Here is a 26,763-nt window from a genome sequence, read left to right on the forward strand (position 1 = left end):
TTTAAGGGGCAAGTTTGCATGTGAGCCTGAAACCATATTCAAGTGTGAGCTTGGTGGGTGAGGCTGAGGGTTTGGGAAAGAGTCAGATTTTCAAACACACAGGTTTGTGGTTTTTGAAAGAACAGAAAGCATAAAGCATACCATCTTGCAGAATTACTTTCTGCTGAAGGCCAGTGGATGTGACATCTGAAAATAATCAAATAAGTGTCTCATTTTTAGCCTGCAAATGACTTTGTGAAACTTTGGAAGGAAATTCTCCACTTAAGAGAAAAACAGGAAAAATGAAAATTGAGATCATGGGGAAGAACAGAAATGGGGAGTTATTAGAGTGCTTTGAATTGTTAATAGCATTTATATTTGTAAAAATGAATCTCTCTAAAAACTGGGAAGTGGCCTAATAATTTTAAATCACCACACACAGCACATGTCCAAAACCCTGATAAACTGCAAATTCAAGAGCTATAACCATTTTTTGGAGCATTCCAAAAACACAGAGTTACTACACAGCACAAAGAATATGAATGTAAAATTATTGAAGATTTTGATTTTTTTCTATAAACTCTTACCTTTGGAAAGAAGGAAAGGTGCTGTCTAAGCCAAAAGGATCAAAATATTTTGAGCTGTTTTATTTTAATGGCATCAGCCAAGAAAACAGAAATTGAGCTGAGCGTTATGATGAAGAGAATAAAAAGGGCAATGAAAAAGCTGAAGATGGCATGCAAAAAGTTGTCAAGTCGAAGATGAGGCGCAAACTTGGAGTTGCAAAGTCTGCTGGCCAAGGTAAGACAAATGTAGGCAAGTTGGTGAGGATCATCTGAGGCACGTGAAATGAACTGTCACCCAAGTTCTGGGCTCAGGCAGGGGGAGACTAGAGTAAAGAGACCAGCTTCAGTGGGAAAGGGCTCTTGGCGCGCCTACAACATTTCATTAATACACAAGTCAAGTGTTGCTAATATCCAGTCTGAATGACAGACAGTTGTACTTTGCAAATTTCTGGTTTCTAATGATGCATTTGAGCTTTATTTTTTTACAGTTGTCCTTGTCTTAATCCTTTTCCGTTTTCTCCCTGGGGTTTAATGGTTTCTTGTTACAGATCAGTATTTTAAGCAGCGTGTTGCCCGACAGGCAGCGCGTGGCTTCTGATGGGTATAGCAGTTGGGTCACCACTAGATCTCTGGAAGGACAGGTGCTCCTATAAACAGCACAGCAAACTCTGTTCTGTGATTGGAACTCAGCAGTGCAGGTTCAGGGCACACGCTAGAAACCTAACCAAAAGCCTTTTGCAAACAGCAGCTCAATGAGGATTCCTGCCATGAGGCAAAATGCTTGGAAAGTTTCTATGCACTGGCATCACTGGGTTTGGGGTCAGCATGCAGAAACCGGGCCTCATTATGTTCCTACCATGCCAACTTGGTGCAATTAGCCTAACACGTTAATTTCTCGAAGCCATATGTTGATCTTTAGGGGAGGAAGGCTTGTTATTCCTGATGGCTCTGAACTCTGACTGGCATGTCCCAGATTCAAGCATATTCCCCGTAAATCAAGATAACACACACAGCCATCAACAATGAGGTAGGGCAGCCAGCCTGGAGAGAAGCAGGAAACGTAACAGCAGGACTGTGTATTTGTTGAGTGTTGCAGTTAATTTTTTTTTCTTCTTTTTTTCCAAGGAAGCTTTCAGAAACAGGTCAAGGGAGCACCATTGTATAAGGCTCTCCATCCCTCCTCCTCCCCCAGATCAAATCAATGGAAGGACCTAGAACATAGTAAGTTATGTTCCAGGGCTACAAGGCCTGCTTTTCCTTTGGAGACCTATCAATGTGAACTAGCACTGTTGGGAAGTCTCCTCAGCTCCCCCCTGTTAATCAATACCTCTGTTCATTATCTGTCTCTGATGAATATGGGTAATGATTGGGTGCTGGGAGTCAGCTGACTAAAAATAACTGTGCCTCACTGAAGATCAATAGATCCCCGGCCCCCCAGTATTACTTCAGGCAATTAAATATCCTCAGCTGCCCGTCCCGATCCCCCACCAATGTGTTCCTCTCTGGTCTTCATTGATAGATCAGCTTTGTCCTCAGAGCAGCTTTATTAAATTAGTAGCACTTAATCTACTGTCATATTGTCAACCGACACAGGCAAATAGCAGATAGCAAGTCTTCAGCGGCTCAGGAGAGCGACTGGCTGCAGCCCAGGCAGTTTTGTTTAGCCTTGTGCCAAGAGCTGTCTACATGGGTGTCTCTTTGCTAAACAGGAGGTTTCCCACCATTTAATAGCATTTAAAACAACCTCTTTTTGTAGGAAGAAGGAGCTGTTTGAGGGAGAATTCTTGCCAATTACAGACGTGTTATGACAGATGAAAAGATCATAATTATGCTTGGATTCCCTACAGGAGTGCGTTAACACATCCGTGATATTTAATAACCACATGCCTCAACAGAGGTTGACTTCCCCAAAGTCATTTAACCTTACGTTTCTTTACCCTCACACCAAATCCATCTATGAGTGTTCAGAGAAGTCAGGGAGGGAAGCCCCATTAAGACTTGATGACTTACAACCCTGTTGTCTTGGGAAGAATCCTCAGTCACTGGTATCTGAAGCTGGATCACCCCTTATAATGGGCCAGATAAGAGCAGGATGGTGGAGAGCATGGGCCTACGCCCTTGCTGGCCAGCGACCCAGGGTTGTGCAGTTGCTGTAGAGTGTTCTCATTTCCTGGAGTATAGGACAGAGGGAACTGGAGAGCTGGGTGGTATGAGCTGGCAAGATTTGGGCAGATCTGCTGGTAAGTGTGAAGAACTAACTAACTTGGAAGAGAGACTCCAGAAAAATTATAATCTCAGTTAGCCATATTTTCAGCTAGGGTGGATTTAAGAGGTGGGAGTGATATTAAACAATGCCAAGTCAAAAGTACTTCTTCCTTGTTCTTTAAGCACTATGGCAGGAGGAAATGTCCCTGATTATGACATCTTTCCATCTGCTCGTTTTATTTCTAGATTATAACAAGCACAATCTGCAGAAAAAAAACACTGCCAGGAGAATATAAACTGAAACACAAGCATTTAGTGTGAAAAAATATATAGTCATCATCCTGTTGGCTGCTGTCCACAAATTTCATGGGGTGAGGGAGGAAAGAAAATTTATTTGCAGAAAACTAAGGTGAAAATTTATTTGTAGAAACCTAAGTTCTTCCTTTGGTCTTCCATTTCTCAAGAGAGCTTGGGGGAAAGATATTTAGGAAAGAAACAGGCAAGACATCCCCAACGGGATCACTGTGGTGAGGAAATACTCGAGTTACTGTCTGCTGGGCTCTTCTGGGAGGGGGCTATGCTCTCTGTAGCTCTGACTCAGCTTTGCCATCTGATCAAGAGAGGAGTTTGCGATTCTTAAGAAGTGCACTAAGTGATACCAGGATTCAGGCCAAGTAGGAAGTAGACTCTGAATTATCCAAGTGTGCTTCACTAGGGTGAATTACCCTGTTAGCTGAAATATTCTGGGTGTATTTTAGAAAGACTTACTGGAGTTTGTGGCAGCTTCTTCAAATCAAAAAGGTAAGAAGAGATCAGTGACTGATAAATCTTTAATATAAAAATTGTACAAGAATTTTGATACAAATTACAAGAGGTATTTGGACAAAATATGAATAAAATTCCATTTACACCCCAAACCCTTATGCATTTTATGCAAAAGACATATTGTAGACAGTTATAGTACAGAAAATACAACAAAGAAAAGAGCAAATAAAAAAGTTTAATTCCCTTAAACTACTAGTAAAACAAACTGAAAAGCAAAACAAAACAGAAACAAAACCCTTGTTCAAGGTACATACAGTATTTATGAAGCTACCAACATCACGATGGCCAGATCAGGGAGGCAAGCTGTCCCTGTCCCCAGAGCCACTCCCTTTGTGGTACAGACTTTGGTTCTGCGACAGGCTTAGCAGAAGAGACTGGTTTGATGCAGATGAGAACAATATAAACAAAAAGAGCATAAGCTCCCGAACTGTGAGGGAGAGTCCGTATCTTGGTGAAAATTCCTTTTCGTCAAGATACTTCAATTCCCTTTGGCCACTTTTGCTGTGAAACACGCAGGTTGAGTCAAATGTTTGCATTAGACATATACCAGTGGGTTTGGGTGAATCAGAAAGTGTAAGTGCTCACCCAACCTCATGAGGGGTCTCGCTAGTTCTGGAAGGACTACACCGTGATCAGCAGTAGAGAACAGAGAGGTTTCTTTCCCAGAGCTCTGATTCACCTCCACCTTCGTGGTGAGGCAAGGGCCTCAGACTCAAGTTTTCTGTTTTCTCAACCTCTGTTGCCCCTCTGAGCTCCAGGTACTCACGTGTAGCTCTCCTGCACCTTTCCGACTGGACTGGTAGGAAAATAGTGAGGTGTTTTTTTTTTTTTTTTGCAGGGCAGCTGAACCAAAGTTTGCACAGGAAAGTGAGTGCACCATATATTATAAATCTTAGATAGTCATATTGGTTAATATATAATACTAGAATATCTCATTCACTTATTTCACGTTATGTAAACCCTGGACAGGGTAGAACACATAAATGTTTCCAAAGCGGTCAATATCGGGATGAAGGAGGGAGTGTTCTACCTTCTTGCTTCAGAAAAGATTGTTTTTTAAAGGGGTGTTGAGATCAGAAGAAGAGCAAATGGTGGGAATAGAAAGATAATGGAAAAGTCAGGGAGATTAAGACAAGCAATGAGCACAATGGCTTACTCTGTACAAAGACATGCAAAAACACTCCAAATTGAGTACTAGATGAAAAAAAAATAAACAATCAACCTTGGTTTATACATCTCAAGTGAACCTATTAACTCAGCACTTTGTCTGGGAGTTCAAGAGCATCCTACCTCATGAATCAATGCTTCTCACAGCTATGGTGCTGACTCCCAGGCAGGGCAGGGATGCTTTGTCTCCTAGCATGGAAAAGACCAGCAGCAAGCCCCCCCCCCCCTGCCCCACTCGAAACAATGCCAGCTCAGTTCACCTTGCAGGGGGCCACCTCGAGGGCTGGGATTATCCCTCTTTTGGAAAATATTACCCAGGCCAGATGAGTGGAGCTCTCTCACACATCTAGTGTCTCCCCAGAGTCACCTCTCATCCTTGCATTCCATAACAGAAATGAGCAGAGCCGGGTAATAATGGATTGATTTGTCATCTTAGCTGTGCATTACTTCAACATCACATTTGGCAACAGGCAGCCTTATAAAGTCTTGGTATAGCACTTAGATTCTCTCTTTCTCTGTTCAAGAAATATATTTTTATACTATCTACGTCTCTCCTTTTTGTTAAAATACCCTTTTCTGCTCTTCCTCACCATCAAAGATCCTCTTTAAAAAGAAGCTTAAGAAAAGCATTAAAAAAAATCATTAGAAATGTCCTTACACATCCCTGTGATTTAAATGGGCAAAGCTAATATTATCAGAAACTGTGCAATTTTGGCAACTGAGTTTCAATTAGAATGTTTGATAAATTATATATATATACATATACATATATATGTATATATAAATACACACACACACACATACACATACTAGGGGAACTTAAAAAATACTTAAAAAAAAATCAAATCAACTGCTTTTTCTCTGACCCCAAGAATCCTCAAAGTGCTTTTCTTCCCAGTTACACTGGATAATGAAATTATTTAGCACAAGTTAGCCAATACAGACCTGTTGTCTAGCTCTAAATTTGTTCTTTCCTCTCTTTCCAAAAGTTCACATCAAAGATGACACCCCATGTGTGTCTTACTTGGTTGAGACACATACTTGCAAGGTGACTGTCCCAAAGGGGTCAAGAACTTGTTTGACCTGTTGCCTGGGGCTTGGAAGGACACATGGTAAGGAAGACTTACAACCAGATCCCGTATTTCATAGTCACTAACTAGCGAACTTAGTCATTTGAGTAGTTTTATACACAAAAATAGCAGCCAGTACCTACACATGATGTGGGCTTAGGGTGTTTTGGAATCTAATGCTGAAAATGTGGTCTTTGTACCATTTATCTCCTCACCATTTGAGTTTGTCAAGTTCACTATACTTGTACTTACCAAAATTCTCCCCAAGAGGGAATTACTGTTTATGGATAGGGTAGTGCTTGTTTTAAGTTTTCATGTAAAAATCCCCATGCCTTCTCCCCTCACCATCGTCATTCATTCCAGTTTAACAAAATGAAGGTTAATCTGCCCTGTTCCATACAATATGGACGTGCAGGCTGTCACTGTGAGGTACACATGTAGATTGAGGCCACTGGTTAGATGCCAAAAGGAAAAGAAACCCTTTAAACTCTCCGGCACAAGCAATTTGTTTACAATGTGCACTTTTTGAAGGTGAAGAAAAATGTTTCTTAGAGCTCTAATATGGGGTCATCTAATCAGTTTCCACCACTAACTTGCAGGAAATTTTGCTCTAATTAGAGAACCATACAGCACTTCCTAAATGAACTGGCATGGGATTGCAATACTTAAGTTTCCAAAGACGCAAAGAATGCCGCCATAGCCAGTATCTCTCCACTGACCCTTTAAGAAGTCATCTTGTTACTGTCCACTTAATAACTGGAGAGCACCCAGAGGCAGCTTGGGACTTACCAGGATGCGGTTTTGGAAGGGTGTGTTTGTGTGTTTTGGGAGGGGAGAGAGAGGAGGAGAGGAGAGGGAGAGGGAAGGAGAGGGTGAGGGAGAGATGGTGAATGTGTGTGTGCATCAGGGAACTCGGTGGAAAAGCCTAGTCCTTGTACTCAATTTCCCCTTCACAAGGGATAAACAGGCAATTACGCATCCTTTTATATTTGATGGCCAAGTGCTGAACTGGAAAGCACACTATTAGTTTGTGTCCCTTCAGGGCCAGGGCAATAAGTAGCCAGGAGAGCTGGGGCTGAAGCAGAGAGGGTGTTGTCTGCTGTTAAGTGTGACAGTCTTGTCAGCTGCGTTCACATTACTGGAAGGTAATAAAGTGACAAGTAAGTTATTAGAAAGATATGAGGTGAAATTGAACTGAAGCTTCTTACTGCTCAGCCTGGCTTTTTCTTTTCTGCTTTTGTAATGGTCCCCTATTTGTTACAAACTGAGGCTTGTCTTGATACTCTATATAATTTTTTTTCCCCCAGCAGTAAAGGTCAAATGAATTTACAACACTTTAGAGGGAAAAAACAGTTTACCACGATAGGTTGCTTCAAAAATATGTGCAGCATTATAATGAACAATGCTGATTAGATTCAGTGTACTTCTAAAACAACTTTTTTTAACCCATTATTAGGCATTGGGAACAAATGTCAGAAAGACACTGTTTGATATCTAGTTATTGCTGAATGATCGTAAACATCAATTTTGTGTCTTGTAGAAGACAGAAGGACACAAAGAAGGATGGGTGTTTGAACAAGAATGCTGATGGATTAAGTTCACTGGTCAATTTTATAGCTCATGTTACATAACACTAACTGAAAAGCCCATTCATGAGGAACAGCTCTCTTATTATAGGAAATGGGTGATTTGTCTGGGACAGAAGTGGCCTAACGAGCATGAGCAGAACTATCTACCACACATGGAGGAGAACTATGAAAACAGAAAAGTTACTTTTATGCTTCATAGCAAAGTGAATCTTACATTCAGACTGTGAATTTTTAGCCAAGGAGCGCTACCATCACAGCGACAGGGACCATCAAAGTAATATGGAGAACAACACTCATCAGGGCTGGCTACTGTTCATTCCACTCCACTCATCTGATTGGGGCTGTTTGATCACTGGCCATTTCTGTAATCCAGGTAACTCAAGTTTTGGGGGGTCTTATTGCCAGATAAAGGACACCATCTCTCTTCCACTCAAAAAATAACCCCACAACTTCCCTAGCTGCCTGGTTCTCCTCGCCCGTTTGAGCTTCAGCTATTGCATTCACCTGTCCTGATTTTCCTTCTCCTGCTTCAGATTGGGGTTCAGGGTTGCACCTGGCCTTGGGGAGCTCTGCAGGGCACTATATCCACACGTACTCCCCAATGCTAGGAAGACCTGGCCCAGACCTTGCTCTTGAACAAACACCTCCAGTGCATTGACTGTTTTCTTCTCTGGTTACCCCACCCCAGGGCAGATAGCAATCTTCTGCATAGTAATCCTACCCTGCCTTTGGAAAACTTCATTTGGGCCAGTCTCTTGGCACTGGGCTGTTTTGCCTCCCTTGCTTATTTCAATCCTACTATCAAGAAATGAGGAATGAGAGTGAACAACAAACTCCTTTAATTTAAATACTTCAAGTTTGGGGGGAACATAAGTGGTTTTTAAAAATTAGTCATAATTTTAAAAAACTTAAATAGCACGTCCATAGGATGGAAGAAAGTTTCTTAAAAGGGCTATTTGTTTATGTTAGCAGGTGTGGCATGTCTTATTACAAATGAATTTTATTTTTTCTGCTAGTCAATCTAACCTAGTGCTAACAGACTCAATATAAGTTAGAGCTGCTAAGGTTAACTGTTAGTAGTCAGCAGCATGTCAATTTCAGTTGGATTACTGGCTCTTTGCTTCCATTGCTAAGGGTCTTCTCATTTGCTTGGCACACATCTGGGGTGTGTACACAGAAAGGGGGGGAAAGGTCAGATCTTATTTGGTGGCAACCTAGTGCATGGGTTTCTCCTGAGTACAACAAGGAGAATGCACCTGGAACAGCCCAGTCTTGATATATTCCAATCTTTTTGGAGAAATGTATACATAAACGGTACTGTTAACCAGTAAAGTGCCTTTCTCCTCTTAGTGGAAGGGCCTGATTCATAACCATGAAATCCCACTACAAGGACAGTGAGTACCAAGGTGCTAAACATGCTTTCAAAAAAGATGTTTGTCACTTTGAGAAGGAAACAGTAACACATTTAAAAGGCACCAGGTTGAGACTAGCAGCTGAATTAAGATCTGAAGTCATTACATTGGAGTGACTATTACAATAGCAGAGGAATGAATACCATTTTTTAAACACTTTAAAAATCCAATTATCCTTTTTAAACTTTGCTTTGCCCTCCCTTTATAACATGTAGATATTTCCTAAGCAGACTAAATATTTCTGCTACTTACAGAAACAGTTTAAAATGATCAAAATAGTTAAATTTCAACATCAGCTAGTGATCCTGCCTAATTTGTACCTGTAACAGAAGAACTCTGATTACGACCACTCAAATGGGAAAAGGCTGTTTGGATGAAAATCTGTATCACTATTCATTTTCAGTCAGGATGCAGCTATGGAGAAATGGTTTTGCCATATGAAAAAATAAATGAGAAGGAATGGGCAAAGATGAAGGGCTCAATGATTAAAATTTGATCTCTTTATCCTTCCCTTTTGCAAATAAGCCTTAGGATCACAGTCTTAACTAGGTTTAGAGTTAAGTCAAACACTGCATTCAGGAACACACCCAAAAACAAGCAACACTTTGGGACTAGAATTGTGCATCTCATTATTTCACATTTTATGAACCACTTCCACCTACTCCCCTTATTTCTTTTGAGCAAACAGGCTTTCTATTGGAAAATGCGATTCACCCATTCCAAAGGCCACTATAACATTTGGGTACTAGAGGCACAAAGCAGTAGCAAGTAGGGGAGATAATTTAAAAGGATGTCCAGGACTTAATGACTTTTTTTTTGTTTGTTTTTGATAATACACAGGTGAACACACTCATGTTTCTGAGCAAAGGAAATTCTACCTTGAGATTTTCACTACTTGTAGATTTGTTCTGACTGGCCACACTCATTAGCCTTGTCTGTGGCAAGTAACAGGCATTAGTTCTAAAGTTGGTTCATTTGCTGATGTGACCTGCTGACAGCTAAGTAATTCACTCACTAGGGCTTTGACTTTTTAGTAGATGTTAAGCTAAACTGACTAAACAGTGATTTTGTCAAAGATGCATTCTAGTATCTCAACCAGGAGTGCAACTTGTAAAAATTATCAAAATGAAGTGTGTTATTTTCATAAAACTAGATGAAATTTAGTCTATGCACACTCCGAAAGCTAGTGTTTCCATAGTTGTTTGTTGGAATTATAAAAACATTTTCTCACCGTTTTGAATCTAATCATTTGGTAATGGGGCAACAGCGCAATACAGAGAACGCTAAGAGGACCAAAATGTTTGCAAACAAACTTTCATTATTCTAGTTCAATCTTTCACAAACATACTGTACAGAGTCTTATATGGTATAAAACAATGGAAAACATCTCTGTCTATCAATTTAACATAACACCAAAATAAAGCAATTAAGACTTTGGGGATTTCAAAGGTACAAGAAAACAAAAACGGTTATTACTAATTCCTCAGCTTTTTACCGTAAACATTTGTCATTTAACAGACGTAGTGTTTTGATATAGTTTCTTTTTTACTGCAAATACTTTTGGTCTTTCCTCACTGTAGAACAACGAAGTAAATGAACCCCATGGCATCCTCTGAAGATGAAAAGATAAAAGCTTCTAGACTTCTCTAGCTTATCTTTAAGAATCTATTGTTTCTGAAATTTTCACAAATAAAAATACTGAATCTTCAGCTAATGATGCTTATTTTTGGAAACAATAAATACTGTGAGGTACAATAAATCCTATAGGAATAACAACAGAAACATATTAACAGTTTCCTTTGGCAAATTTAACGGAAGTGAATGCTGATGTGAACATAGAAAAAATAATTATAAAGCATGACAAATGGAAACAACATGAAAATTAAAACAAAAGGGTATTTCCAAATTTTCAACTGACAAGAGAAATGTTTGAGGCCATTCAATGCAAAAAAGAAATACATTCTCTTCAGATTATGGTGTCTTGTTTGACAAAATATTCCTTGTTTATCTCATTTTCTCCCCTCCATTTAAAAAGAGAAAAAAGAAAAGAAAAAGACAACAAGATTCAGCCTGCGATGCACATCCGCATGGTTCTGGCTGCAGACTGAACTTGAGTAAATATCATCATTTAGTCAGTATGTTGTGGTAGTTGAGGCTGCCCATGTGGTTAACCAGCTCAGGCAACATGTGTAAACATCGGAAACAAAACAAAACAAAAAAGGTTTGGAGAACAGTCTTCCCCTCTTTCTCACTCTCAATTGCTTGGTTTCAGGCTTGCTTTCATTTCTCTCTGACAAATCCTTGTGGGAAAACACAAAACACTAAACAGAGAGTGTTCCTATTTTAAACTCCCTCTTTTCTAGCTTTTCAGAAAGGAGTGTTGCTCAATTCAAGTTCAGCACATGTTTTCAAAGATTCCAAGTACTGCTGCTGTTAAATGTCTTTTGATTTTTGTCTATCACAAAGGCCTGAATCATAGCAGGACTGCAGAACTTGCAACAAATTAACAGCCATACAACAGAACAACCCAATCTGGACCTTGTCTTCCTTTTTCAAGGATTAGGGTTAGGGCATGGAAATGAGTGTTCAACTCTTTTGCTGTATTCAACTTTGCTCCATAGTGAGTAATTTGGGCTTTTGTATCCTGAAATATTATCCTGACTCTAAAGGATAAATGCCTTGGTTGTTTCACACCACATAATTTTGTTTTCCTTTTATGTGACTTAACATATAAGCAAGAAGGATGCAATGTTGATTCTAATAACACTTGGTACTTGAAAGAATCACCAAGTGCTTTTTTTTAAGTGGTTTTCTGGTGGCTGACAAATTGGCCTGTGGTTATGTTGAGTGACTAATTGTATTTTCTTTTCTGGAAACTTGTGCAAAGTTGGCAGTTTTGAGTTAACACTAATACTTCTGTTTGGCATTTGTGCTCTATACTGACCAGACCATTTTTATACAAGTGAATTTTTTTTTTTAAAAGACACTTACTTGAAGTATGGCAATAGTTTAAGGGTAAAAAAGAAGCATGGATATTACACATCCCCTTGTAGTGTATGAAAAAAAGTGCATGACTGGATTTATGTACTAGTACAGGACATTTAAAAAATCAGATCTGTGCTGTAAAGCATGCCAGCACCTCTTTATCACTATATCTAGCAGGTAGTAAAAACAAGACCATGTTTTTCTTTAAAAAAAAAAAAATGTGCATTAATGCTAACATAAATGAATAGAGCTAGCCAGCAAACTATTTTTTTTTTTCCTGCATATCTAACAGCTGGATGTAACTGTAAAACTTAAACAAAAGAGTTAAACAACCATCAATACAATTGTTTTACATCAGTGGCCTCTCAAGGCTAAATATTTACAGGTGAATCTGCCATGCTTTAATTGAAGATTCTCTCAAAACCTTAAAGTTCACAAAAGACAACTATAAGAAGGTCCTTTTTGTTTCTTTTCCCCCCTTTTATTTATTTATTAGTTACTTTTTGCAGGCAACAGTCATGGGTACAACAAATTGTCTCTTTGGAGAGGACCAGGAATTAATATTCTGTCAAAATTTGGGCTAGTTGCAAGCTTTATGTGTGTGTGTGTATGTGTGTTTAAAGGGTATTTTGTTTTCATCCCCAAATTAAGGATCCCACCCCTCTCCCAAAACTATAAAGGAAAAAGAAAAAAAATTCAAAAGCACCTAGTGTTTATCTTTTTATATCTAAAGAAAATATGTGTGTGTGTATATACATGGACACAGAGGCATATATGTGTATACACACACACACACAAAGCACACACCCCCAAGTACACAAGCACACACTGACTATGGCAGTTCAAATATGTAGGCCATCTGGTGAGAGCTGGCATTTGTAGTGTCCGTTCTGAGACTAATCTACTGAAGTGAAGGGAATGTTTTTGTGGAGATTAGGGTTCTGACTGTGCCGATTTCGGCTTCGCACAGAGGAAAACATCATATTGCAACCGGGGACTTTGCACTTGTGCATTTCTCGCAAATGCACAGTTTTGTAGTGCACTCTTAAGGTCCCCTTGTTGCTGTACATTTTGTGGCAAATGTTGCACATGATCCCACCATTGCTCCCGGACAAGCTGTTGAACATCAGAGATCCTGAAACTTCAGCCCCTAGGCTGCCAGGGAGGGCAGGGGCCTCAGCCTTGTGTGCTGACTCCCCACTGTCACTCGCCCCATCAATGTCATCGAGAAGAATCCCCTCGTCGCTGCCTGCATCGGATTCTCTGGAGGAATGGATGCTGCTGCTGGACTGGAGGCTGGAGGTGGTGCTCAGGTCAAGGACCATGTAGTCCTCCGCCATGCCTCTGCCATACCCGTTCAGGTGGGAGTCTTCTGTCCCCGCGGGAGAGGAGGTGTCTTCCCTGACATCGAGCCCCATGGGGTGCTGGGCACCATAGATCTTCATCAAAAATTCATCCCGGAGGTCCTTGCTAAGGGAGGGCTGCGATGAGTCCAGGCCCATGTCATCGAGTTCTTTGGTCAACAGTTTACGATGCAGATTTATGTTGGCACTGTGTCTAGGAAAACAAGAGGGAAGGGGGGGGAGGTACACAGGGAGCAGGGAGGGGTGAGAAAAAGGAGAGCATTTTAAAATTGATTCAGCTTTCACGAGGCATCAAATAAGCACATTCATTGCTAATTACACCATTATAAAAGCAAACATTTCCCCACATCCTCAGGATTTGGGAATAAGTGGTGGTGGGGAGTCTAATAAGGGCAGCTTTTCATTAACATAATTTTTATAAGAGAGTAAAATTCTTCAATGACAGGATGAATGCAAACCCATGCATGTTTTTCTCAATGATTGTTTTGTTCATTTTACTATGTAGCAGCATTAGCTGCAGAGAATCTCATAACAGAGATTTTACAATATATATATTAGAGAGAACAATACAATGGAAATTTTCTGCTTGTTTAAATTGAGTAATTACAATTTACCTCAAAACAAAACCCCTTTTTGCTGTAGTAAAATGGTAAGATCCGTTTTTTTTTTTTTTAAAGTAAATGGTCTAGATAATTTAGGTTTTAACTTAAAACAATAATGAAATTTCCCCCCTCACTTCCTATACTTCAAGTTTCAGCTAGGAAGAATGTTGCTCAATAGACCAACAATTTGAAGCAGGGTTACACCTTGTCTTTAACATAAATTCATTTTCTCAGGGTGATTTTGGGATCTTCGCTAAATCTAATAGTAAACTACACTTATTTTTAGAAGTTGCTACAATTTAGAGTAGGAAATGTTTTTCATTTCAAGTAATTAAACTTTGTAATTTTAATTATTTAAAACAAACACTGAAAAACAAGTTATTTTTAAAATTAAAACCACCCACCATATAAAAAAAAATCACACTGGACAACAGAAAAAAAATGCAAGGGCTCCCTCCCCCCAAAACCAAACCCACACAGTAAGCACACAAAAAAATTAAGTACATAATAACATACAGTCCCTGGAATGTCCAACTGGAATCCATACTTCTTAGACAAGCAAAACTTACTCTTTTCATGGAATGCTTTGCTTGTGTTTAAAAAAAAGGGGGGGGGGGTGATAGGATTTGTCCCGGAGCATCCATAGGGACAGTATGATTTACAAAGTCTGATATGTTATCTGTCTGAAAACATTGCCTTTGTTTTACATCCCCCATTTACTTTTAAAGTGCTCTTGGGCATATACCTCTCTCCACTGGCAAATGCTCACATATTTGAGAAGTACCTAAATTGAAGGTTGCCCTTCCCCCAAATAAACTCATGAATAAATATGCAGATACATAGAAGCTTCTCAGTAATGGTGGAAGCTCCACACCTTAGAGAAGAAATTGTGATACTAGAAACGACCTAGTATGACCAGTAAAATAGTCAACAGATCTCTTGATTATAAATAAAAAATACAGGAATGAGTCACTCCATCTGATGATAAGCATCACTACTATTTTCTAGAGTTGGGTGAGAGGTATGTGCCTTAGAGACAAGAAAGGTGGGAAAGTCTTCCCCACCTTTCCATACAAGACAAAAATATACAGCACTCCGGGTCTTAGGGGTAGAGGGCAAAAGCCCTCTCCACACTGCACTTAGGAAGGCTGAGCTTACCTTGTGATAATAAGATCAGCTTTCTAATCTTTTGCTAAATCGATCACAAAAGAAAGCAAGAATGAGACAGAGAGAGAGAGAGAGAGAGAAAGAGAGAGAGAGAGAGAGAGAGAAAACAAATTCACATTCTAGACATCTGGTTTAAAAAAAACAAACAATAAAATAGGGATTTAAACTTTTCTGATCACACAATCATTTTCTGTCATAAGCGATCATCTCATAGGCTGTCTTGATGATTTTCAGATCAGCTGCATAATCCAAAAATCATAAATCAAATTGAGATAAACCAAATTCACAGTATCATCATCATCATCATCATCCACAAATGAGCTCTACACAGATGCATGCAGTGTGCAGATATGTGAATGATAAACAGAAGTTGTTCCCAAGGCCCCTGCTCTGACACAGTGGCTTCCATTTCTTTGGTTTCAGATGGCAGATGATTCAAGTGCAAGATGTTAAGCATAATGCCTACTGTGAAGTCTTTACCCTGACATGTGGGCATGATACCACCAGAGTTATTACAAGAATGTGGAAAAAGAGCTACACTATGTTCAATTTCTCTCTTGATTAAAATATCTGCCAGCCATAAACAACTCACAAAACCCTGCCCCCCCACCCCGGTTATTATATTTAACACTCTTCTCCCCTTTTTAATTTCACAAGTGCACATTTTGTGATGACTGTAATCTAGAACTCTGTTGCTTCTCACACATCTGTAGTTACCACTTCCTAGATTTCATTGCTGAGAGAACAGCAGCCAGACACACAGCAGTCACATCAAGACACACTGAATAGGGAAGAATAAATTAACATAGACAAAAGGACACACTGATCACCCAGATGGACGCATCTTTCCTATGATGACTTGTGAAATGACACATCTCCACTGATATGTTACCAGGAAGAGATGTTTCTCTTCATTTCTCACTTACAGCAATAGAAATCTGTAATCTAATTAGATGATGTACCAGCCCTCAATATCTGTCAACCAAACGATGTGCAGAAATGTGTAGACCAGCTCTGGCACTCTGTTCAACAGTGTCCCTTTTCCGCTGTCAGCAGTACTGTTGGCCTCTGCTAATATAATTACATTGACTTTTATTCAATTAAGTGCCATCCCTCACTTTAAAAAAAAAGCTACTTTATCAATTGATTCAGGTGTAATGCAATAATAAAGATGAACTCATGGCAGTGCATTAGCTCTGCTGTTCATAACTTTAGTACACGGGTTCATTCATGGTAGTCGATTTCCATTATGCAACCACAGTTGAAGAGAATTGATTCTTTTATGTTCATTTTTTAATATATTTCATTTTTGTTTAATAATCCTCCTAAGTGCCATATGCAAAACTCTTGAAGTAGGCATGGAAATTGAGTATGAAAATTCTGCTGTTCACTTTCATGATGGTGGGCTTAGAGATTTTCTAAGAAACTTGCACAGTATTGCTAGGGTTGAAATGGACAAGCAAGAGAAGGAAGGAAAGAAGACTGAAATTCTTTACAGCAAGTACTTCTGATCCTATCACTCAAGAGGTTAAGGTTCAGACCCCATAGAATGAAGAGAAGGCAACATTTGATTTTAACAATGACATACTGTTGGACACTGGAATGAGTCAGTGTGAACCATTATCTGTCATAAAGCATTGTCTTCATGAAGACATTGAGAGATCTAGGGTTATCACAATTTACAACTTTATTTGGATCAGCACAACTGAGGCGGTAAGAATAAAGGAGAGATGGCTGAAACACAGAAAGAATTCACACCTAGTGACTTTGTAAAGGGAAGAGGAATAAAATGGGAGGAAGACCAGAGATTCCTGAAGATGGGAGGGTCCCTTTAGTTAGAAAGCAACATGTAAGTGTATGTAATAAATGGAAGGAGGAGTTCAAGGCGGAACCAAATGAGTTTTCCAGAGATTAAGCCTAGCAAATTCACTTAATGTCCCAATATTTGTTTTTGGAGTAGAATCATTAACAAAAATATAGATTGCAATAAAATGGATTATATTTTACATGAACATAATCAAATATAGATTGCAATAAAATGGATTATATTTTACATGAACATAATCAAGAATACTTGGCACATAGGAGATACTTATAAGTCCTTTTTTTTTTTTTTGCCTTTAGTTACACTGAATGAATCACAAAGAAGCTTTCCCCAAAGTACACTGAAGATGGGGAAACAATGATTCTAAAGATTGGAGGTATGCAATGGAATATTTAAGAAAAGGCAATGGTAATATAGCAAAGGGCAATTATGACCTGTTAACACCCCAGTGTGGCAAGGACATGCTATATAATTAAGGCCTGGAACAATCCTATACCTTGGGATATACATGGAATCACAACTGTTTCCTCAGGACCTCTGCAATTTTTCCTACTCCTTCCATATTGTGAGTTTACTGAAAGTCTCTTGAAGACTAAAATCTTTAAAGGCAAAAGTAGGGTCTTGGATAGGGGATGTCATAAAGCCAAACTTAGTCTTCAAATACCGAACTCAAGTACTCTTAGTCTTTTACTGTTTAATGAAACTATTACTCATGTCAATTATACCTCAACTTTTTTTAAAAAGGAAAGAAAATGTTGCCATGCCACCTGACCAGAGAAGACACAAAATTAACCAAACAGTCAAAATTAAATTTAAGTGCCATTTAGAGAAAGCCAGCTTTGGCTTGAATTTTTCCCTTTCCCACCTGGGTCAAACACCATTTGACTTCATACAATATTTAATCTATAAAAATAAAATAAAAAAAAATTAACAATTAAAAAATATGTGGCAGCAAACTGAACAGTGAAACTATTGGTACATGAGAGGACTGACATCTAACTTTGAACTCTTAATCAGTTCTGAGTCATCTAAATCTAGGGAATTGAGGTTTCATTTAAATTAGTTGTTGCTTTTATTTTTCTGTTCACTTCTGCTATTACACATACACACGCACACACACAAGCCTCTCTACCTCAGTGTATTATTCAAAATGACCAGTGATGTATATACACAGCTGATTTTATGAAATTATATACTAATATATGTATACAGAGTTGTGTGTGTATACATATATGGGGATAGAGAAATAAAATTATATCCCATTCAGGAATCTTGATACCATGTTTGAATATATCATGGGATAGTAAGTTAACAAAACTCTTGAATAGAAATGTAAATTTGCATTCCACATCTTTAGAAATGAAAAATTAAAGCCTCTGTTCCATATTATCTTGATTACTATGATACTGTACTTAACTCCTCAAAATTTCTGTATTCTCATTTATTAATGGTAGGATGCTTACTGTCCTGTAAATTAAAAAACATTCTTAATAGTATACATTTCTGCATAACCAGCAGTTGTTCTTTAAGCTATATTATATAGATATTTTAGCTGTCCAGCAGCTATGAACACTATCAATATAAAATTCTTCTGAAGAATGCTCAATATAACCCAAAAGTTATGAATTATATACTAAATGCAAGAAATAAAGGCTAAAGCAAATTTTTGCAAATTAAAAGTATAAAATTCAGTCACTTCAATCCTTTTCAATATAAAACAAATCATCCATACTGGTCACGCAGACCATTCCCTCTACATTCAAATTATTCACTTGAAGATAAGCTCCCATCAAACTCTTTAGGGGTTTAGCTAATTTACTGCACAGATACGGCACGTCTGTTGTAATAACAGGTAGGATGTATTGGGGTTGACCATTTATCAGAATTAGACTTCTTTTCTCAATTCACAGTGAATTATGCTGCCTACATGACTCCCCTCTCTCAGAGCCTGCCATCCCCTTACGGCCCCTAATGTGGCAGGCAAACAAAATTGACAGTCTCATCTTGTCAACAAGGGGCGATTCTCCTGAGAAGCCATTTAACTTTGCCGAGGAAGCAATGTATTAATGTGCCTGTCCCAGGAATGTTAATCATCTTCAAGCTTCCAACCTAACTTTGACGTGAACAAAATCACCAAATTTGTTTACTAAATGAATCGTAATATGCTAATAAGAAAGCATGACATATATGGAAAAGTCAAACAGATGGTTTGTTTACTCCACTTTGCAACTTTATAAATGTTGTAACTCTGAAGATGTTAGTGAGAATTATTGGTTTGTTGGCAGAGGCAAACATGTCTTTCGCATACTAAATCTGGCACTACAGTTAGAGAACAATTTGTCATTACTATGGAATGCATAACAAATGTTAATGTAGTGATGGCATTTGGGAAAGCTGATCGGTAGATAAAATGTGTATGCTGGATGCTCAGGTTAAATGCAGAACTGATATCCAGCAGCCCTGGTCCTGACCCATTTTACTTTTGAGATGTATCTAACACATGAAGGCTTCTCCTGGGTGCTGATTATTCCAGAGGTACCTGTTGCACTGTAATGTGAGAAAGTGTTACACTGTGAATAGAATTATGTTTTCACAGCATTTGGAAATTTTCTCAATCAGGCAGCTCAGATGGTGTTCAGTTTACTTTATCATTGGGTAAGAAAAAGCAAAACCATGAACCCTAGCGTCTTTTAACGATTTAAATGTCTGAACTATAAAAGTGAGTTTTATATTTATCCTGGATAAATTAACTCTTAAGTCTTCTATACTTGTTTTACAGTCTGAAAGAATTTAAGACGTATTTGTAGACTAGGAATGACTTTCTTCTGATACATTTCCTGTTATTTAAAATACATATAATGTATAGAACATGAAACATAGTTTTTCAGATCTTTGGGAAGGAAAAGCTTTCCAAGATTAAATATTCAAATGAGTTTTACATCATTAAAATGGTTAATTTATGATTTTTTAAAAAGATAACATTACTAACTTATCTGAGTTAACTCAGGAGAGAGGCCAGAATTTTGTGGACAGTCACTGTTATTCGGCTACAGCTTTATGTAAAATTAATTTTCTGCTGAAAATGAAACATCTTAAAATACATAAGAGCAAACATAATACTCAAAATGTAATTATGCCTTTGGTTAAGTTACATCAAAATTACCAGCCAAACCATGAAAACTGAACTAACTAGCAATGCACTAGTAATATTAAACATTTCAGTTATATTCAGGTGATTTTGGTGAAGTTCTTTTTACATCTTAGTCATACATGCATAGGTGAATAAGCAGAATTTTCTATCAAGGAGGTGCTTCATCTCTCAGTATTATTAACTACTTCCCCAAGCTCTTAGTTTACAGATACATACTGAGACCACTAGTCTTGTGGGACTTTCTAGTATATCACCATATAGTGCTAAAATGTTTACCCATGTGCAGAAGAGGAATGAGGGAGCTCATCTTGCGGCCCAAGGATCACTTTGGAGCAACAAACATTAGCAGCTATCCCAGCCTGGCGCTTATATCTCATTTGAAATATCTCCTCATTCCTGACCAACAAAGAAAATTTCAATAAAGTACTTTTACTGGTTTAACAACAGTGAACTCCTGGGATTATCAAAGTGCTAAGCCTTTTCCAAGGAGAGAAGAAATCAGCAGCTCAAATATAATTAACCTTCCATTCTCAATGCAAACTGCCACGCACAGGAGCTCTGCAGTCTATTAGTGAAGTTATAATGGCCAACAGGCAGAAGCAAAATTGGTCAAAAAGTTGGCTGCTGCTGTCATATTTTTGGAATTATGATTAATGGCACTAATAATGTGGATGATTACTGATATGTGTATCTCCAGCAGTTTATCATATTGCTCTGGCTGCCTACGTCCACAATAAACAGGATGCTATCATTTACCTCTTTACTGAAGGCAATCCTTCTCTTGAAGGAGCGTATTCTAATTACTTCGTAATGTTTTATGTCTTAAACATTTTGCAGCTCTGGACCTTGCCAACTGTTTCATGTCTACCATTGATTAATTACTGAATGTTTAATCAAAATTTAGAACCTAATGTAGTCATTTATGAGCATGCTGCAGTGCCAAAGTAGTTAGGCTTTGCTCCCAAGTTTGGAGAGTGTTGGGTTCAAAATCAAATCCCAGCCTTGCAAGAGGATCCAAGAATTTCACCGTGGGTGCTCTGAGATTGCCAATTCCATCTCTGCTGATGAATGGAAGGTAATGTATCTACAGGGTAAACAGCATCTTTACCTACCCTCTCCTCACTGGATTTCCTTTTCCTCTTTCTCCAATTTTCTAATTGACAGAGCCCCACATTTGGCTTCTTCTGAGAACAAGAAGGTCTTCATGAATACCCATCACAAGAAGTGGTTAAACAAGTGAAAAATAATTTGCTGGGACAAATACATAAGTTTTTTTTTTTTTAAATGTGGATTTTTTATGGCACTGTCATACAACCATTCACCATTGAAGTTAAGTGTTTTTTTAATACCATTACCGAACTGCTGAAATGGATGCTAATATAGCTTGGAGTGCTAATGTCAAGTCCTGGTAATAAAAAAGACAGACTGCTGAATGAAATAATTTCAAGTAAAAAATAGAACAAAAGTGCTCTCTCTCTTGCTCTCCACTTTTATTGAATTGGGACTGACTGAGCCAATTGCTTTAGAAGTCTGTAAAACACAATTACTAGTGAGCGCACTGACCCACCAGTGCCCCCTCAGTGACAGAGCAGACTAAAAAGGCAGCAGAGTTGAGCGGCTCTTTTCTGCTGGCCCTCAGGTCCGAGAGGCTTCCTTCTGAAGGTCTCTTGTTCTCATTTCCCAAATCTATCTCCTTTTACTTACAAAATCTTGTTAGTTCCCATCATTGTGATAAAGTAACTTCATATATCATTTCCCAAGATGTGGATGTCTACTCTGGCAATTAAGGATGATCTGTCTTTTGATATTCTTATTTATGTGCATGTTTATGTATAAACACACATATACATTATGTGGATGCATTCAGATTACAATGTTAGCATAATTTTTTGAATAGCTGGTAATAATTCAGATTGATATATGTGACAGCAAAATTGAGGTATCACATAGGTTCAGTTACAAACACTTGGCTTTTTTTATTTTCCTAAGGTAAAGTCAAAATAATTAGAGCAAGTACGAAAAAGAATTAAACTAGAAATGGGTAAAAATTTCCCCCTTAGTTAATAAAAGAAGTAATAAACTCCATAAAGTACTAGAGTTAAGATCACTAACACTTCAGGCCTAACAGCTTTTTACCAGGAATTTATAAATTTTGTTTTAATTGAAGAAGATTGCACTAGGATATAAAATCTAGGTATTTTGTTTTTAAAAGTACAGCTTTATGTTAACTAGCTCGAGTTGTTTTTTTCCAAAAAGTAGTCTTTCTTTCTCAGTCTGCTGTTCTTTCACCTATGTTCTTGTTCTCTCTCCTCTCTTACACACACACACAGAGAGGCATTCAAGAATCAATTACTAAATCCTTTTTTTATGACACTATAATGTTTTGGCAAGTATAAACTCCTTTCATATTCTGCCACATTCATTTATTTAAAGCTTGTGGGGGAGTCTTAAGGCAAAAACATTAAATTATTTGAGAAGGCTTTTTAAAAAAGAAAAGAAATGCTTTTTAGCCTAACCTTCACAATGAAATTTCAACAAAGGAGGAAAAGTCTCCCTTCCTCTGAGCATAATAACAAATGATCACTTAGAGCAAGAGACAGAGAGCTGGGGAAGACGTTAGCCTAAAACAGAACCAACCTTAGCAGGATTGATATAAGGGAGTATTAACATGTGTGCAAGCTTATAATCTGCTTCCTAGTAGGAAATGGTGTTTTTTTAAGATTATCTATAAAAATGGGTATATAAAGAATGAGAGCTCTGGGTGGCATTGAACCAGGAGATAGTAAACAGGAAAATGACCCTTTCAAAGTGACGCTATCACGAAAAGTACTACTTTCGTACTAGTACGTGCTACTCTAAATACTGCTTTTGCTTGGAGTTTCAAACTGATGCAGGGAAAAGGAAAAGTGTGTTCTTTTCTAAGGAATGCAAGAATAAGGGTTAGAGAAACAGTAAGAGTTTATGCTCATGCAATGGAGGTTACTGCAGTCTCAGGAGATTTCTGGTCTCAGTCTCACCAGAAAAATTTGTTAAATCTTTTGTACTATGAAAACGAAGTCACCTGCCCACTATTAAGTGTTGCTGTGTGTTTGGTAAGCAGTTTGGAAGACAGTGGAAGTGGCTGGTGTAGTTCTTGTAGTGAAGGAGTGAAAGGTCAGCAGAGGCTTAAATGAGCTTGTCTTACATCCAGCTGGGCCAGCAGGAGGTCATTAGGAAGCTCCAAAGCTCACTTTAGGTTTGACAGAGTCTCTCCCCACGATACAAGGAGACCGTTTTGCTCATTGCTCTTCTCCCAGTACATAAAAAGAGCCCCAGAGACAGGAATGACATCGAAGTTTATCTTACTACTAAAGTTTTGCTTGAGGAGGGCACAACTAGCAATTACTCAGAAGCAGGATTTATTTTGTTTGTTTGCCTCTGATGGAAAGTAATGGAGATAAGTACAAAAGACCTATTGATCTGCTGGCTCCGTTATGAAACCAAATAGAGTAACGGGAAAAGATCTCTTCCTTAACATTTAAAAGTCAGACAGGCACAACTTCACTTTGGTAAAGAGTTTTGCAAAAGTAAAGTTGACTGATACAAATATGGGAAATGAAAGAGCTGATGTCTAAAAATGTTCTTGTATTCAGAAAGGATTAACACACTGTATTTGACAGCTAATTATATTAGAGCAAATATACTAATAGTTATCTTGAATTGGTGCTAAGTGGCTCATTTCGTGGAGGTAGTGCCTAATGAAATCATGTGTATTTATTGAAAACCTCTCTTTAGAAAAGTTCTCGGTAAGTTTCCAAACAGAGAATGATGGAAAAAATGAATGTTGCTACTCTGAGAAGGTGATAACAGGAGGCAGGTAGCATGTTTTCACATCTTCACCTCTGTTGTTAATATATGCAGTGGCTCACCAGAGGTAGTTCATGTTAATTTATTCCTGCACACCTGTACAGGGCTGGAAGTCAGGTAATCAGACAAGAAAAACTATACATCTTTGCTTTTTAGCTACAGCTACCCAGAGGCCTATATAGGAACAAATTTAGTTCTGGAGACATCAGCAGGTTTTAATAAACCAAATACAGATGCCTTATTCCATACAAATCAAGAAGTTTACATGTTTAAATCTGAACTGATTTAGCAATCAAAGAGAAGGTTCACACTTGGCACCAATAGTTGCCTCATATTTATTTATAAGTCACCCTAAGCAAATAATATTTTGTTTTAAAATTTATTCATGGGCTGAAAAACCTTTTCCACACCTTGAAGAACAAGCACACAGTCTTACCATTCTGATAAAATTTAACAAAAAATTCGGCAATTAGTGGCCATTGTTTTCAGGGGAAGAGAGAAACAAAGATAGTGAAATTCATGTAGGATGAAAAACAATGAGAAGTATTTCTTTCTATGCAGGTAATCCAACTGCTGTGTGCAAAGTCCTAATTTAATGAGGGATTTTTAAAATTGCCAATCACTAAAAACAGTTATAACTAGATTTTAACAAATTAGTAAATAGTAGGGAATATTAGGAAAGATGACTGAAGGGCAGTTATTATTTTTTAATAAAAACCAAGTGAAATTTATAAATGGGCTTCCCATCTATACAGATGATCCAAGACCGCTTACCCCTGTTGGGGACATTCAAGACAGAGAATAAGAAATGACCAAGGTGAACTGGGCTCAGCTAATTCTGACTATGACACTGTTTTCAAGAAGGTTTCCTTCATGAGGAAAGTTAGTTCTAGGATAGTTAAGTAGGATTTCCTCTTCCCCAGTGACTATTTTATATATATACTTCAGTAGCGAGAGCCAGCTTCTTGTACCTGACAAATGAGCATTTAAGTAGCAGAAAAAGTAAACAAGCAATGAAGGTTGCCGACGTTGAGATCTAACATCACACAAAGTTATCACCACCCACGTAAACACTCTAACTACCATCTTACAGTCACAAGATCTCTATAGAGAATATAATTTACATTTTGTTTCTATAATTCAGAATAAAAATTATTCTAGAGGCCACCTAGTAACTGGATGAAATGGACTTTTGTGCAATTTCACCTTGCTTTTTGTAAATTAGTACAGAATGGTTCTCTTGCTTTCAGAGTTATTAAACTCACACTCATTTGCAATTGAACAGAAAGGGACACCTTCCATACTGAGCCTATAATTCTCAGCCTTTGTAAACTTTGCATGTGTCAGCCCCTCTTCAACTTTTTTCCTTTTTTAGACAACATTCTTGCTTTTCAAAAAATTTTCACCTTGATTTTATAAAATCTAGAAAGACCATAAGCAAACACTTGGAAACTTCTGTTAATCAACCGCCAGATCTAAAATAGTATTTAACATCTTTCTATCTGATCTTACGATCTATTGTGTCTATCTGCAGACCAAAAATTCAACTCCTTCCTATATGAGCATCTAGAGAGAAGCCCAGCAAGACCTGTGTATCACTTCTGTGAGGTGTTGCAAACCTAAGACAAGAAAGCTGCTTTTAGAAACAGAGGAAGTGGGTTATTCTATTTTATCACAGGCATCCTAGACACCCTGCATCCTTACCCCCACTCAAAATCCCTTGTAATGCTTTATTTGCACAAGGAAGACATTGGGGAGAAAGGATGGATGAACAGAGACTTTGGGAGAAAAAGAAATGGGTCTGAGGACTGTAGGATTAAAGGCAAAAGAAGGCTTCTGTTGGGGAAGGTCTGTTCAGAGAAAGGTAAGAAAACTTGTCTTAGCTTCACAATGAATTTAAGAGGGGGATAAGAAGAGATACAAAATTCCTGGGGTTCTGTGATTAAATAAACAGAAATGAAGAGAAAAGGGAAAGTAAGTTTAATGGGCAGATCAGTGATGTGATCCAAGAGGCCTTGTAAATAAGGAGGCTACATTACTGATTGGCATTAGCTGATGGAACGGCAATAATAGGATGTTATTATTATAATAATGTTTGCACCTACTCTGTTGATGTACAAAAAGATGCACCAGTGGCAATACTGTTTCTGGTTATCTGTTAGTAGTTAAACTTGTGCCATGTATAAAGGCATAGAATCAACAAAAACAAACATTTTCTTCTTAAGTAAAACAGGTCAAAATTATAAAGGATCAGAGCTTTTGTTAAATGTTGAAACTGGATCAGGAAAGCAAATTTCAGGTAAGAATTAAAATACTTTCTTACCACATTACTTTTTAAATGTGCTTTTCTTCATTTATCATATGTGACAAGTCCAGAATAAAAAGATCAGGTGTGATGGGATATTTCACCAAAATGAAAAGCATCACCTATCTTGTGAGGTTTACAGTCTCCTACGTATCTCAATCCACATGGGAGACTATCTGTACTATTCTTCCACCCTAAAGTATCCAACTTATCCTAGATACTGGGCTAATCTTTTACATGGCTGGTCACCTACCATGGTTCCAAGTCATAATACAAAAATGGTGACTGAAGTTTTCTTCAGTTATCAGTGAGTATTTACCCTCAGATAAACCACTTACGAAACAATATCTCCTTGTGCATGAGGACATAGAAGCATAAGTGCTTGTGTTTTCTCATGGTCTGACATAAGTAAAAACACCAAACTTCAGGTGCTGTATCTTTTGATCTCAGAGTCATTTATTTCCATGTTGTGATTTGTGATTAATTTCAGCAAACCAACTAAAACTGATAGGAATTCATGCAAATAAGCTTAAATTTTGGCTTGTCTTCAAACATTCCATTTCCATAAATATTTTATGCAGGTTTTCATGAGTCTTTTGTTTTTGTTAAAAAAATCAATGCATTAACCTCATTATCACATTATCACAATGTGATAATGGGGAGGTTGGATGGGGAGGTTGAATAAATGTTAAATTTTATTATTCA

The 26,763-nt window shown here is 38.0% G+C and overlaps 1 protein-coding gene and 1 long non-coding RNA gene across 6 annotated transcripts in view; one reads left to right on the forward strand and one right to left on the reverse strand.

Moving 5' to 3' along the window:
• The first annotated feature begins 451 nt into the window (after positions 1–451).
• Positions 452–21,565, forward strand: LOC105853317. 2 transcript variants are annotated; one of them, XR_001145162.1, is made up of 4 exons: positions 452–780; positions 1,671–1,766; positions 17,056–17,132; positions 21,072–21,565. It is a non-coding gene; the product is annotated as an uncharacterized LOC105853317 (long non-coding RNA). The 2 variants fall into 2 exon arrangements; XR_001145163.1 differs by lacking the exon at positions 1,671–1,766.
• BNC2 (basonuclin 2) overlaps positions 12,567–26,763 on the reverse strand; it is a 395,304-nt gene continuing 381,107 nt past the window's right edge. For 3 of the 4 annotated variants that reach the window (XM_012721390.1, XM_012721389.1, XM_012721392.1), the window contains one exon: positions 12,567–13,355. In XM_012721390.1, the coding sequence (XP_012576844.1) occupies positions 12,695–13,355 (661 nt within the window). In that variant the 3' untranslated portion in view covers positions 12,567–12,694. Of the gene's footprint in view, positions 13,356–14,922; positions 14,957–26,763 lie in introns of all 4 variants that reach the window. The other variant, XM_012721391.1, reaches the window with a different exon arrangement.

Source organism: Condylura cristata, unplaced genomic scaffold (assembly GCF_000260355.1).
Source record: "Condylura cristata isolate star-nosed mole 26May11 unplaced genomic scaffold, ConCri1.0 scaffold00006, whole genome shotgun sequence".
NCBI classification, from domain to species: domain Eukaryota; kingdom Metazoa; phylum Chordata; class Mammalia; order Eulipotyphla; family Talpidae; genus Condylura; species Condylura cristata.